This window comes from Cimex lectularius, unplaced genomic scaffold (assembly GCF_000648675.2).
Source record: "Cimex lectularius strain Harlan isolate CLEC.00 unplaced genomic scaffold, Clec_2.1 scaffold251, whole genome shotgun sequence".
In the NCBI taxonomy this organism is placed as follows: domain Eukaryota; kingdom Metazoa; phylum Arthropoda; class Insecta; order Hemiptera; family Cimicidae; genus Cimex; species Cimex lectularius.
In genome coordinates this window covers 1,306,679-1,322,067 of record NW_019394213.1, presented here as the reverse complement: position 1 = coordinate 1,322,067, position 15,389 = coordinate 1,306,679, and the positions used below count along the sequence as shown (strand labels likewise).

Here is a 15,389-nt window from a genome sequence, read left to right as displayed (position 1 = left end):
CTCTCTCTCTCTCTCTCTCTCTCTCTCTCTCTCTCTCTTTATCACTCTCTCTTTATCACTCTCTCTTTTTCTCTCTCGGCACCCGCAGTTTCTTAATTAATGTGATTATACGTTGGTTTGGTCGAAAGGTGTTTATGAAAACGTATGTAGTCTGAAAATGAAACTTTTACTTCTAATAATGCTGAGTGAAAATGAGCAAGAGTATCGCTTCATCGTCAATCAATGAATTTTATTTCGTTGTCATTTTTGGGAGGGTTATTTCAACTCAACCACCACAATTTCTTGACATATTGACTTCAGATTAGCTACCGAATATAATTGAACAAAATCTGGTCCGATCGTTATGTAAAAGGTTTTGACTGAATCATTATATAAAACATCGCTAGCGAGGCCCATCGATTATTTAATACGAGAGTTTATATCATACCGCTGTACTTTCTAGAACGGCAAATGCAAATTTGTTAAAACGAAATTTTTAAGGAATTCAGGCAAGTGAATGAAATACAGGAAGATAGTTCTTAATATTTCGGCTTTTAGGTTTTTTTTTTGGACCATGAGATTTTATTTCGAAGCAAAAATGGTGTTTTTGTTCGGACGCCACTTTGGTTTATGAATATTAAAAACCCTGAGTGCCCCCTTAGGGTCTAACGAATGTTTTATTGACAATAAAAAAGTGTTAAGCCATGCCCAACGGTCATTTGTTATTCCATTACTGGCAAAATTTCTCAAAACCTCAACATATGATAAAAGTATAAGCAACCGTGACCTAACTGATAAACTAATGGAATAAATTATACAATATTTGTTTAAAGAATTACTTACCATATTTGAAGTAGGGCCGGACAGAATTGATCCCGTCTTTGACGCATTTGTCAAAATCCGACGAACCCCATTTACAATTTGAAAAATGCTGGCCTGATAAAACAAAAATTAAAATTAATTATATGTACATATGAAGATATTAATAGTATTTATAGACCGTCCTCGTTTATAAAAGACGAACTGAATAAATCTAAATCAGAAACTTTCACCTCCTGGAGGCTGATGTACACCGACCTTCTTTGTCTTTCGCAAACGCGTTACAAAGCGTATCGGCCACGTGATGTTAACAAACATTCTTTTTATTCTTTTCTTCTTTCTTATTTGTTGTCACTTTATTTTTCAGTTGTTTTTAATGGGGTTTTATTCAGAAACTAACAAACATACCATTTAATTGCACTACGGAATGGTTGGGAGTTCCTGAACAAAACCCCTTTGAAAAATCTCAAAATACTCTGTTTTTCTTAGTATAACTGTTTTTTTTTCTCTCGAATGGGGCCAGCCTCATTATGATTTTTCTTAAATTTGAGTTTTGAGGAGTTGAAATTCTTTCTTTCTATTGAATTGATCCTATTGAATACACATACATCGGAATGCACTACCTCATTTAGACTCCGAATACTTTCCTAAGTGTCTTATTTAATGACTTTTTTTTTCCCGGGGGCTTTCAACAATAAAGTCATTTCAGCCCCCTCTCACTGCACTGTTATGGCCGATGGGGTACTCAATATTTCGCCATCGGCCCTACAATCTAAAACATCACCTACTTACAACAAACAAATAAATAAATTACTTACAAATAAATACACGACACAATAAAACACAACGCAGATACACTTATTTACACAGATATTCAAGTTTTAAACACTCTTTACAAGTGAGGAAACACCCCCGTTTCACTTAAAAAGCGAAATAGGGGATCCAACATCTGACTTGCTCGCCCGAGTACCGTTTTTATGTCGGGGTTCATGCCTACTCGCTCCCTGTAGGGGGCCAAGGCACGGCACTCCTCTACAAGCGGGATACGTGCTCGGGTTTTGACCCAGAAGCAGATGTCCGTGTGTCAGACGTGTATGGCCAATCCTCAACCGAGTTAACACGATCCTTAATGACTTGTTAATTTTCTCTTTCTGACAGGTCTTTCAAAAATAATATTCCAAAGTGGTATTTCTCAGTTTCTTATTGGTATAGCCACCAGACTCATCATAATTTTTTCTCGATCTGTGAATATAATTTATTTTTTCTTAATCCTTGACTGTTTGCTATGATTTATGTCTTTTAGTGTTTTACTAAATGAAGCGAGAATCATTTCGATATGATGTAGAGGTTTGGAGAAAAGTGAACAGAAATGAAAAAAGTACAGCTTTTCAGGAAAAGGGATGTTCTGATCGAGCTCTAATTTTTCCCCCAATTTTCCATATAAATATATGCCTTCTTGGCCGATGATAGACGATGTTTTAACTGGAAAAAGAGTTTTTCTAGCATAATATTAAAAAAATAGAAATCTTTAAACAGCATGAGGGAAGGCGAATTGAGAGGTCATTAAGTTAAGCTACACTCAAACTTTTAATTTTCAATTTTTAAAAATTTATTTGAAGCTTTTCTAAACCATGGAATATCATCGCATCACTTTCAATCTGTGAAAAAAAAACTGTAGTCTAATATAAAAACACCAATGTTTTCAAAATATATTTTTGACCAGAAAACACCAAAAATTCAAGCACATTGATTCCCTTTCTCAGTTATTGAAAACGAAAAAAAAACTCTTCCTTTCCAGCTTTGAAGTAGGTACAGGTCGACTATCCTTGTAATAATTTATAGGTCATCAAAATCATACTCACTGAATTCGTACAAGTTCGGGTCTTGAGTCGACGCGAAGGCGAGGAGCGTCGTTAGTAAGGCGACTTCGATTTTAAACATGTTTTGACTAGGTTGATGTTTTGATTCTTCGGCTCTTGAAAAACGGTTAAAAAGGGCGATAAGAGTTCGTCCTGAAAAATACATAAAATATAAGTCATTTACAAATGTTAGTGAAGAAAAACTGTCAATGAACTTTAAAAATGATCATTTGAGTCATTTCTATACATAAAGAAAAGTGTAAGGTAGTTCTGTTTTAAAAAGTATTCTGGAACAACGTTAAAAAATTTTATAATCTTTGAAATGTTTCCTGACGTGAAGTCAAAGCCACAATGTACTACACGGATCACTGTTTCATTGTAGGAAAAAAAAATGTGGAACTAACTGAGGTCGGCTTGTCAATGTTATTTATATTTACAATTGGAAGATCACGCTTGGGTCTGCTGGATCTCATCGAAAATATTTCTCTTCGCTACAAAGAAGTTAATGCTCTTTGAGCTTTTCCTCTTGTTCTGAATAATCACAATGCGTTTCTGTATGAAGTATGAGGTGGCCCTAGTCACGTATTTTGGCTGTAGAAAATCCTCAATCTTTCTTTGCAGGGGGCTTATTTTATGGATCCAGCAGTTTTGTTTGCATAAAAGATTATTCGCTTTCTAACTTTTATCTAGTTTTTAATAGGTTTGTTTCGTTATTATTGGAATCCATATTTTGTTGTCCAAACTGAAGAATAGCTATACCAAGTCAGAGGACATTTTGCACTAGAGGAAGACTACTCCGAGTTTAGAGGAAGAGAAAGAAAAAAAGTGCACTTGGAAAAATAATGTTTGAAAAAATATTGAATCCACTGCTGGTTTATGGGTAATTATAAATATTCCAAGGTTAAATTTATGTACCGCATTACAGGAAAACATACAGCTCACTCTCTATTACAATAGTTTTCAACGAGAATTAATCTTATAATTGATAATTGCCGATAAAATCCGGCCCGGAGGACCGAAAAATAGTAAGCTAATTTCTTCTATTGCGCTATAAAAAAGTTCCTTTAATGTGCAATCTTTTCTTTTTCCCTTTTCATTTTAACTGTACCTCACTCTCCCTTTTTTCTCTCTCATAGCACTGCTGTTTGTCAATTCTCTCCTATTTGTGCTATGCATTTACGGTCAGTTGAAATTAAATTTAGCATACTTTAATTCTTCCTCACTTTGTCCATATACAGTTTCTTCAGACTGTTCGATATTTAAGAATTTTGTCAGCCAGTTAGGCTAAATATTATATTCATTGTAAATGTATTGATTGCCTGATATTCTGGTCATACCCCATGTTTAACAATTTTATGTTGTTTTTATCACTAGTTTCTTTATCTATCCCTGCAACCAGTCAGGGTATAGCAGTCTTCATTTTTATGCTATAAAAATATTGAACCACTGCCTAACAGTACATCCTTTTATATAAAGCTACAAAAATATTGAACCACAGCATAACAGTACATCCTTTTGTATAAAGCTACACAAATATTGAACCACAGCCAGGCAGTACATTCTTCTGTATAAAGCTATAAAAATATTGAGCCATAACCTGACAGTATATCCTTCTATATAAATCAATTAGTAGTAGAGTGGATTAGCGCCTCGGAAAAACGATGGTTGTAGTCTGGATCCCCGGATACGTCGGGCTGGAGGGTAATGCACGTGCGGACGAGGCGGCAAAGACCGGGACGCCCATCCTCCAGACCGGACCCTCGATCAGGCCCTCTGACGCCAAGGTAGCAGTAAAGAAAATGATAAAAGAAAGATGGCAGCGTCAGTGGGCCGAGAGCCTTTTGCGCGTCAAGACCACGATTCGTAGATGGCCCTCCGAGAACCTGGATCGGAAACAAGGAATCGTCCTTCCGCGATTAAGAATAGGCCATACCCGGTTGACACACGGGCACCTGCTCTTGGGCCAAAGCCCGCGCAGGTGTCCCTTATGCTCGATGTGTCCCACATACTTGAAACATGTCATGCCTTTGCCCCATAGGGAGCGTGTAGGCATGCCATCCAATCTGAAAATGGTACTCGAGCACTGCAGCGAGTTTCTGCGTCCCCTGTTCCGCTTTTTAGGGGAAATTGGTTTTTTTTATTGCATATAATATGACTTATGTGTTGTGTGTCTATATGTTTTGTCTGAGTGCATGTATTTATTAGCGTGAATGGCGAGAGGTGAGGGTGAAATATAACGTCATCATCGCCCCTCGAACGTTGAGAGCGTATGAGTGAGTGTTCGGGGTCGATGGAGGAATATTTATAAAAGTACGCCATCGACCCCAATCTAGATTAGTTTGAGTATTGGGTAGTTGAGAACTCCACCGACCCAACGGAATGAGTGTACTATATGGAGGTATTTATGTGTATGAATGTGTTTATTTGTATGAATGTAGTGTTTGAAAGGGTAAATAGAATATAGACATAGTTGGGGGCTGAAATGACCTAGATGTCGGAAGTATAAGTCGAAAAAAAAATAGAGTGGATTAAAAATATAGATCTCTTAACTTCATCTTCACTATAGTCATATGTTAGACCTGTTTTGGTACATATAGATCGAGTTTTATCGGTGATCGTTTTCATCACAGTTTAATTTTTTCCTGGGTTAATGGTATATCAAGACCACTTGGTCATGACCATTTTGCTACTAGTTTATTCCAAACCAGTTACTATTTGACATTTTATATTTGATTTCAAATTAAATTATTTGATTTGAAATACAAAAAACAAATCATGTTTATTGTGGAAACATGAGTGTGGTCTATTTTGTTTATTAACAATTTATCCTTTCAGAAATGAAAGTTTACATAGCATTTCTTTTGTTTATGGCTTGAAACTGATCATTCCGATCTACTTTTGTATTATTAAGTTCGTTAAAGTCCGACGGTTGTTAAACTATCTTCGTTGTTTGAATATTTCCGACTCTTCCAATATAAAAAGGACAACTTGATCCTGCAGATGGTAAGGAAAACCGAAGGAAACCCTAATAGACTTGCGGACAGACATATTTCTTCCGGAGAATGTATTTCCCGGCTTGGTTGAAATAATGGGCCCGTAGGCGGGAAAAGCACCTGCGAACAATAAAGTTGAGAAAGTGATATACAATAGGTCTTAAAAGTCAAGTTATAAACCGAACATCAGACCGGATCTACAGGCGGAAATATTTCATACAAAAACAAGTGTAAATTTATGATTTAAACTATTTTATTGTTTAAATTAAAATCCTACGTTAACAAAAAGAATACTTAAATTTGAAATTAAAAAAAAAGAAAGTTCAAACGCTCCATTCGGAGATGTATATTATCAGGGAGTGCTATCTGAGAAGGAAACCTGATGAACAGTTTTCTTCAACCCAGTTCAACCCAGCAGAAACTTGAAACGACCTAGTTAACGGCTTTCACCCAATACAAATCAATCTAAGAATAAAGAAAAATAGGCTTTTTTCTCTTTCTTATTCTTTTTCATTTACAAGAAGCTCGAACGATTGATTGCTCTCTTCAGAGGTTTTGATGCTTGGAAAATCCTCTTAGGTGATCAATAACCTTTTTCTTAAATGTAATATATTCTTTATAGTCTTATTGTTTAATGTGCGTGAAAGAATGTGCTCAAAAAATCTGTAAGACTATAGCCAATATACTGAGTGGAAAGGATGGTTATTATGCCTTTAGTACCTAACTAGAATTAGGGAAAATTTCTGGGAGGCTAAGTATGTGAAAATAAGTTTATTGGGTAATAAAAACGAACGACTTGATATAAACCTATCAATAAATTAAATACTATTTACGAAACCTACGTCACACCAGACCGCATCTCACGATCTCCAAATAATCATAAATATTTACTAAGATAAGAGTTTTCTAAATGTTTAAAATGCATTTCTATTAACTTCAGACAGTTGTATTAGTTATAGTGTTGTATTTAGTTATTAAAAGTTGATTATTTCATTAAAATTAATTTCTTTTTTAATATTTCTATATTCCAAACAATTTTCTTTATTATGTTTAAACTGCAGTGTATCGCTTTTTTTCTGTTTAACAATTTTTCTTCAGGGTGAGTGATTATTTTTAATCAATCTACCTACCTAGGCATAAAGGATGACTTTAACGTGGTAAAATATATTGCAATCTTGCCTATGGAATGTAAACATAAACTAACCACAGAATGTGTGGAAATTCGGAAACTCGTCTATTAATATACATAACTATACAAACCCACAGACCCACCAGTACATATAATACGTATAATCATTATTTTTTGGGTTTAAGAACAAATAATGAAAAGAAACACAAAACTAAAATCAATCAGTATTGAATCAATTTGTTGTATTTAAGTCGTGTCTTTTTTTTACAGTTAGAGAAAGTTGCTAATTAGTGGATTAATATAGCACATTGCGTAATTACAATTTTATTAAGTACACCGCCATTAAAAGGTCTTAATCGTCTGTTAAGTCTTAAGTAGTTGTATTTCAAATAACATAAAAAAATATACAGTAGAAATGATAAATGATGGAATGGGTGTGGTGTTCAATCCTTTTTAAAAAGATAGTTCCTATTCACAGTAAGTTGTTTTGCAACGATCCGGATTTCGAGCCCTTTAGCTCATCATCAGGTTGAAGGACTTCTACAACCAAGTCTCTCGACATGAATTGCCAAAGTGAACCGGCTGATAGCTCCGTCAACGAGACGTTCCAATTAGCAGCTGATTTTTTAATGGCGCTCAATTTGAACGTGCGAAACGCGGAAATTATAACTCAAATAAATATTATAATAGTAAATACTTAATATTATTAAATTAATATAAAAATAATAACAATTAAAATTATTAGTTTAATTATTTGGACGTTTGATATTATAGATGTACATATTTAAAATGGGAGGTAGATCAAAATCAGTTATATTGTTAATGTATTTATCAATTTACATTTTTTAATTTCAAATTTCTCAAAAAAATCCAGTTCTTTCCCTTTGTTGAATTTTGTAACACTCTTGTATTTAAATTTGAATTGAAATTATGTTTTGTTTCTTTTAGATGGTTCTTAAATTCCGAAAATTTGTTCGATTGAGGCAAGTGTTCTTTTACTCTCGTTTTTATTTCTCTACCGCTTTGTCCTATATATTTAATATCTATCAACAATATCACAATCATTACAATTGAGTTGGTAAACCCAACCCCTTGTCTTTAAGTTTTGAGAGGATGTTTTAAGTGAACCCGTACTTCTAAAAGCTATTCTAAAACCTTCTTGTTTAAAAATTTTACTAACTTTTTCCGATAATTCACCAATATATGGCAAACAACGGAAACCTAATGATTTATTTCTGGTGGGGTGGCTGAGTCCTATTGTTGATTCGTTTAAAGTTAATTTTTTTATTCTTTTAACTAGCAACTATCAATAAATATTTCTTGATAACCGTTGATTTTTTTGCTAAGGTTTTAATAGTTTTTAATTCTTTTTTATAGTTATCAGGTGTTAGCGGAAGTTTTAACATCCGGTCTACGAGCCAAATGAAACCAGCAGCCTTTTGAAACCATGGGTGGTAAGAATCCGCTGGTATCATAGTGTCTGTAGTTGTGGATTTTCTGTATACGTCTATTTCTATTAGGTTGTTTATCATGGACAATTTTAGGTCTAAAAAGTTCAAAGTTCATTTTTAAACAAGAAGGTTAGAATAGCTTTTAGAAGTACGGGTTCACTTAAAAACATCCTCTCAAAACCTAAAGACAAAGTAGACAACTTGGCAGAAAGTGGGGTTTATCAACTCAATTGTAATGATTGTGATATTAAATATATAGGACAAAGCGGTAGAGAAATAAAAACAAGAGTAAAAGAACACTTGCCTAAATCGAGCAAATTTTCGGAATTTAAGGACCAAAAGATAAGATAATAAAAGAAACAAAATATAATTTCAATTCAAATCTAAATACAAGAGTGTTACATAGTTTCAACAAAGGGAAAGAATTAGATTGGTTTGAGAAATTTGAAATTAAAAAATGTAAAAATTGAACATGGTAATAAATGCATTAATAATATAACAGATTTGGATCTACCTCCCATTTTAAATATGTACATAAATAATATCAAACATCCAAATAATTAAACTAATTATTTTAATTGTTATTATTTTTATAGTAATTTAATAATAGTAAGTATTTACTAGTATAATATGTATTTGTGTTATAATTTCCGCGTTTCAAACGTTCAAATTGAGCGCCGTTAAACAAATCAGCTGCTAATTGGAACGTCGCGTTGGCGGAGGTATCAGCGTGTTCACTTTGGCAATTCATGTCGAGAGACGTGGTTGTAGAAGTCCTTCAACCTGATGATGAGCTAAAGGGCTCGAAATCCGTATCGTTGCAAAACAACTTACTGTGAGTAGGAACATTTAAAATGGATTAAAAAATGTTCTTCTGGAAAAATGATCAAATCAATCAGAAGTCCTGAATAGACGTCTGGTTAAATTTAAGAAGCCATTTTTAATTTTTCCCGTTCATTTAACAATTTGGCATAGATTTATTTAAAAAGTTGGATTTTTCATGGCTTCTTACATTAATTTAAGAGTACTTAGTAGGCCAACAAGCGTGTTTTGACATGTTAGTAAAATAGAAATATTTAGTATTTATGTATTGGATTTCCTTCTCTCTCCTACACGTTTTTCTTCTTAATATCTTTCTCTCTCAAGAGAGATATGTTTTCTTCACAAATTTCAATTCAATGTGTAGCATAATTATCTGGGGCTTCACGTCAAAATAACATTTGGCAAAGTTATATAGTCAAAGTGCGGGTTGAAAACACTTAATTGAAATACTTACTTTGTGACTAAACAACATTGCAAACGATGTAGGATTTTTCTTTTTTAGTGCAACAGGTCCACAAAGGCAAAATCACATAAAAATACTTGAAATAATTTTATTTTTATTGGCTCCGTTTTGGCAAAAACGCACAGGCACGTGCCTAATATTGAGCCTAGTCTCATAAAAAAGTTCCATTAAAATGGTCTCAAAAATATGTCCAGTGAATTAAGACACATATTGATTAAATTGATTGAATATTCAAAAATAATGATCTTTTTTATATTTATCTGCTTCTTGAACCAATTTATAGAAGGGATTCTACTGGTATAACAGTTTTAGAATTATCGACAAACAGAAAATCTTAGCGAAAGGAAATAATTGATTTCTCGGACCGCTACGTGACAAGCACGGATGGATTAAATATAACATCTTCCAAATAAAGCCCATAATAACTTTTTTCCCATTTCATACGTGTTGTATCAATGTGACCAAATTTTGGTTAAAGTTATTTTTTCTAGGTTTCTGACATGAATTTAATTACTAAAGTTCCCTGAGAAATGCCTCGATTACGGTAATTTGAGTTTACCTTACTTAATGGGGAGGTTATGGCCGTGGGATCACCAATTTTAATAAAATCATTTTTGGTGAAAATAATTAGAAAAATATTAAACATCCAAGCCTTCTTCCCAATGGACTCTAACGGCCGAGAAAGTTTATTTTAAGTAATTTATAATTAATAATGTTATACTATGATTTTTTTCCTCTTGTTGTGCAAGTATTAATTTTTTTATCGTTTTAAGCACACTTCAACACACCTAAATACGAATTTTTGTCATAATAAAAAAAATTAAATTTTTTGGAATAAATCGTTCACAAATCATTTATTTCGATACAAGATGCCCATGCTATGCTTGCCAATTACTTTTTTGACTTAGAGACGGATTGAAGTAGGAAAGTAGGTTAAAATGTGTATTTAGCAAAACACAAAGTCGATATATGTTATTTGAACCCTCACATCTCCCTGAATAAATTTTATGGGGAAAAAATTCCTTGAAAATATCAAATGCTTCCTATTTTTTTTCCCAAAAATCACTAAAACTTTAAAACGACTCTACTATTCCACAGTATGGGCTTAGAATCGTTCATTTTACACGTAATGGCATAAACCTGGTCTCAGTAAATTAATCAGAAAAGAAAATATAAAATAAAACGTTTTGACGTCTTTTTTGGTATGATATGTTATGGTAGAAAAGGATACTAGGAAGCGGGGTTTGTATTCCCCAGGCACTACAGCCTTCTGGCTTATTGTACCTTCCTAGTTCCTTAGTTCAGTCAATAGACTCAATCCTCCTTAGGGTGGCCATTCACGATCGCTCCTAGCAGACCAAACGGAGCGACGCTGTTCCAAAAACCACGTCAATGGCAAAACTGAACTGGCGTGCCGAATATTCGACAGTCCAAACTCCATCGCGCCACTCCAAATAACTACGGTGCGATGACGGCATGGCGCGTTCGAGAATGGGAAAACCTGGCGTGGAGGGTGGGGATTTTGACGCGCTGGCCTGGTCGCGAATGGGAAAACCCTCGTTTTTTGGCGCAGTCTCCGTCTTTCTGTCACTGAGCAAACATCTCAGTCGTACATTCTCCAAAAGTCAAAAACGTTTATTCTTTATTGGTAATGACATCCAATCGAGATTTTATTGTTGAGGTGATTGGATTGTATGAAAGTTGACATGTTTATGAAAGTGGTGGACAATGATTATATTACCACGATAGAAATAAAAGAAATTCGATCCTCAACCAGTTGATCGACGTTTAAAAAAAAAGGATACAAATGCAACGAGAGATGCGGTATTGATAACCACTAACAATGATCAGAAATCGTATTAGAGAACTTAACGTTCTTTGTAGTTCATCCCTGTAGCGAGAAATCGTAATGTGGTTGCCAACCTTTCATGTAGTGATGATTTCTCTCTTTTGTTTTCTAATCAAGGGGATAACAAGCTGGAGTAAATATAAATAAGACGTTAATCTTTATTTTTTTGTAAGGTTCCATTTGGAGTGATAGTGAATGGCCACCTTTCGAAGTATCAGGTCATTGACTGTTGCTGCTGCAATTTGATTCCCGTTAAGTTTTTTCCGTACGTTAGGTTAAACCTCCATTGAGCTGTTGCTTCGCATTCGAAGATGATATAAGTGGCTGTTTCCTCCTCCTCATTACATAATCTGCAAATGGGATCATCGCTGTATATGCCCATGTTGTGTAGATGTTTTCTCAGATGCCAGCGACCGGTTAGTAGTCCTACCACTCCTCTGTGTTTGGCCCTCTCCAATTGCAACAGTGTTTTTGCCAGACTCGGTGAGGGATGTTCATCGTAAGTTTACTATGTCTAGAGTTTATCCACTTCTACTTTTGTTTTGATTGAATCCATTCTGCGATGGAGGATTATATATTTGTTTTTGTTATCCCGAGAATAGGTCCGGGGCCTATGTATGGTCTTGCAGATCCTCCACTGGCCAGTCTGTCTGCTTTCTCGTTACCCAAAATTCCCCTGTGCCCTGGCACCCAAGATACCATCAGGTTGTTGTGTTTCCCCAGGTTTTGGAGATTTTGGATTCATTCACTGACTAATTTTGATGTGATTCTTTTACATGGTAATGCTTTAATGGCTGCTTGGCTATCTGATCTTATGAGGATTTTTTTGTCAGTGTAACTTCTTTTAAGATTTTCCAGGGCACAAGCAATGATGGCATGTATTTCCGCTTGAAAGGCCGAAGTGTACTTCCCTAATAAGTTTGATTGATAATGTTTTGGGCTTGTACAGAAAACGCCTGCTCCGGTTCCTTCGTTTGTTTTGGAGCCATCTGTGCACCATATCATTTTATCTGATGCTCTCTTGTGTTCTTCCTCTCCTTATTACCAAATGAGACTTTATAGGAAGAGATGAAGATTCTTTCCAGGATCACATAATCAGTCTCCATTTCTGATAATGGGTGTCTGATTTTGTTGATTATAGCTGTATGCCCGAATTGTTTAGTTCCCTTCCAATTTAATTGATTCTGGAGCCTAAGTGAGCTTTTCCTAGCCTCTCCTTGTATGAATAATTCCAGTGGAGGTAGGTTTAGCAAAGTTTCTAATGCGTTTGTAGGGGTTGTTCTCACTAATGTTTGGGTAGCTACTTTTTGTTGAGCTTTGTTCCACCAGATTAGTGATCCATAGGTTATTCTGGGTCTTATTACTGCCCTGTATAGCCAATAGACATCTTTGTTGGTTTCATCCTTACTTTTTTCGCTTAAATTTATATAAAATATCAAACTTTGTAACACAAACTAAAAAAGGATATCCTGGAAAAAAGGATCCTTCGGTGAGGGCACAACAGAACGATAATTCTTTAATAGACGTTGTAATAGACTTCAGAAGAAGCACATTAATTTAAGTTATGTATATATAGTACAATTTAAAAAAAGCTTAATTTATCTTAACTGTGATATTCAAATGTAGATGAGAAAAAATTTTATTAAAAAAGAGGCATGTACTTATACGTATATTTTAACCGAGGTAACCTATACGACCACGTTGTGCTTTTTTTTCTTAATTTTTATATTATGTTGGTTTTATTGTTTTAATTAATTACATAAAGTCAATGTTTAGATAATGAGTTGCACCTAATTTTAAATAATCTTATCATAAATGCCGTTTCTATTTTTCAAGATATATTTCAACACCCATCGAGTTTACGTAAGAAAACTAATTGTTTTTTAATTATGGTTTTTAAATGATATAATGTTCTATTTTTTCTAAAATAAATACGCCCTGATGATGCCGATATAATCCTCGAAAGCTCGGCAAAAACAGAATTGTCGTTGTGTTGTGACCGCACCGAAGATCCTTTTTTCCAAGTTGTTCAACACCAGGTCGATACATCATCTCATCTTTCAAAAAGGATATATTAAGCTTTCTAACGATCGTATAAAATTGAGAAGAAATTCGGATGTTTTTAGTGGAACAGCTAATATAAGAGAGAAAAAAATTTATCCAGGCTGATACACCCCAAAAATATTCGTTTTCAGTTTTCTATATTAATTATATTTTAAGAATTTAAAGGGTGCTTGAAACGAATCAGGTTTGATTTTATATTTAAAAAATTGGCCTATTATACTGGTACAGGCTTTCCGATTTTGTAACTTGTATATACTGCTTAGTATATTTTATCTCTTTAATCGAATTGAGTACTGTGAATATATTTGATTCTAGTTAAGGTATTCTGAGCTTTAAGTTTTTTTTTCAAATTTAATTAAATATGTGTGAAGCATTTGTTATTTAAACATAAGAAAACTGTATGTTTTGTAGAGATTGAAACTAAACCTTCGCCACGAGCAGACCTTTCTTATAAAATAAGTGGTAATTACATTAAATAACCTACCTGAAATTTATTTTTATCATTTATCTATTAATTCGCGATCATATATATAAATAAAAGGAACTACGCCATGTTTGAGTGAACCACCATCAGATGTGTCCTCACAGAATGACCCACAGTCGAGTACAACTTTGCAGAGTGAAAAGTCACCACAGATTCTGTATTCTTCATCTCCAGGTATTGAACATTTTTAAATTATACTTGTACATTTAGAGAATAATTTTTATTTTTAATTTTACAAAAAGAACCCAAAAAGGATGCTGATATGACAGGTAAAATGTTTTCATGTTTGAAGGAAATCTTTTGTTAATTTTGATTTCATCTGTATTTTTACAGTGGAACAAGTAGGAAATGAGTTGCGCTGCCGAGCCCAAGACAACTGTCTGATTTAACAAGTACACTTTACTAATAATTTATTTTACTTTTACTCTACGAAGAAAAATAACAGATAAATAAATATTGGTTAATTCAGTAAAATGTATTTTGTGATTTATTTTCAAACATTTGATTTTTTTAATGCAATTTTTAGATGTTCAAACTGATAATCAGAATGAAGAAAATTTACTTTCTGAATCTCTAGGTAAAAATTTTATTAATTTTTGCCTTATTATGAACTAATGTTATAAAGCCTTTTCTTGTATTGGTTCAGATTTTAATATTACAACAGCAGAAACATCAGGATCAAAAAAGAATCTCTTTATTATATTGGGTCTATATAGAGAGAGTGTAGCAATGCCCCCAAAAATGAATCGTGCTTGAGACGGCAACTGGATAACAGGATACCCTGTTACGATTTTTGGAGTAAATAGGGTTCTTCTATTGTATATATATATACTTATAGTTATATGTCCCTAGCGTGTGTTGATGGTGAATGTATTTTTTGGCGTGAATGTGCAGTGTGACTGGGCAGATGGCGAAATATCGACTCTCGATTAGGTTAGCTATGTGGGTGTAAAGGAAGAAAATCGAATATTCTACCATCCGAACTGAGTGAATAGTATGTAAATAACAAAAATGAATTTTACAGTGAGCGAATGAATGGGTTTGGTTTTAGGAACTGATTGCATTGGGTGCTGAAATGACCTAGCACTTTTAGCCAACCTTGATGGCTGAATGGATAGACTGACGACTGACCCCGGACTGCCAACACCCGGGGTGGGTGATTCTCGAGGCCTGCCGGTAATTTATTGTAAATACAAACCTAGAATTTCCTGAGGACTTCGGGAAGCGATAATATCAACTATGTATCGCGTATGTATCTATACGCGTGTGCATATTTGAGCTTATCAAATACTAATAAAAAAAAAAATCAAAATCAAATACACTATAACCTTGAAGTGCATGTACAAAGAAGGCAGAACGAAATATTTAAAAAATTACTTAAATTATTGAAAATACTTTATTTCTCGATTTTTATACATAATAAATTAATCATGTTTAATTTATTGTTAAATAACTAGTACTAATTATTTAAAATATT

The 15,389-nt window shown here is 33.9% G+C and overlaps 1 protein-coding gene across 1 annotated transcript; it reads left to right on the top strand.

Annotated features, from left to right (window-relative positions):
* The first annotated feature begins 4,318 nt into the window (after positions 1–4,318).
* LOC106664174 lies at positions 4,319–14,301 on the top strand. The gene is made up of 5 exons (XM_014389628.1): positions 4,319–4,441; positions 13,800–13,890; positions 13,970–14,086; positions 14,155–14,181; positions 14,246–14,301. Exons 1-5 carry the CDS (start codon positions 4,319–4,321, stop codon positions 14,299–14,301), a joined length of 414 nt encoding a protein of 137 aa, XP_014245114.1.
* Positions 14,302–15,389: the final 1,088 nt, after the last annotated feature.

Bases quoted from the DNA above. Each gene is read 5' to 3' on its own strand.
- LOC106664174 (XM_014389628.1), top strand. From the start codon at position 4,319: ATGGTTGTAGTCTGGATCCCCGGATACGTCGGGCTGGAGGGTAATGCA. The intron at 4,442-13,799 runs GTAGCAGTAAAG...ATATGTGTGAAG, and splicing joins TCAGGCCCTCTGACGCCAAG to CATTTGTTATTTAAACATAA. The intron at 14,182-14,245 runs GTAAAATGTTTT...GTATTTTTACAG, and splicing joins AAAGGATGCTGATATGACAG to TGGAACAAGTAGGAAATGAG.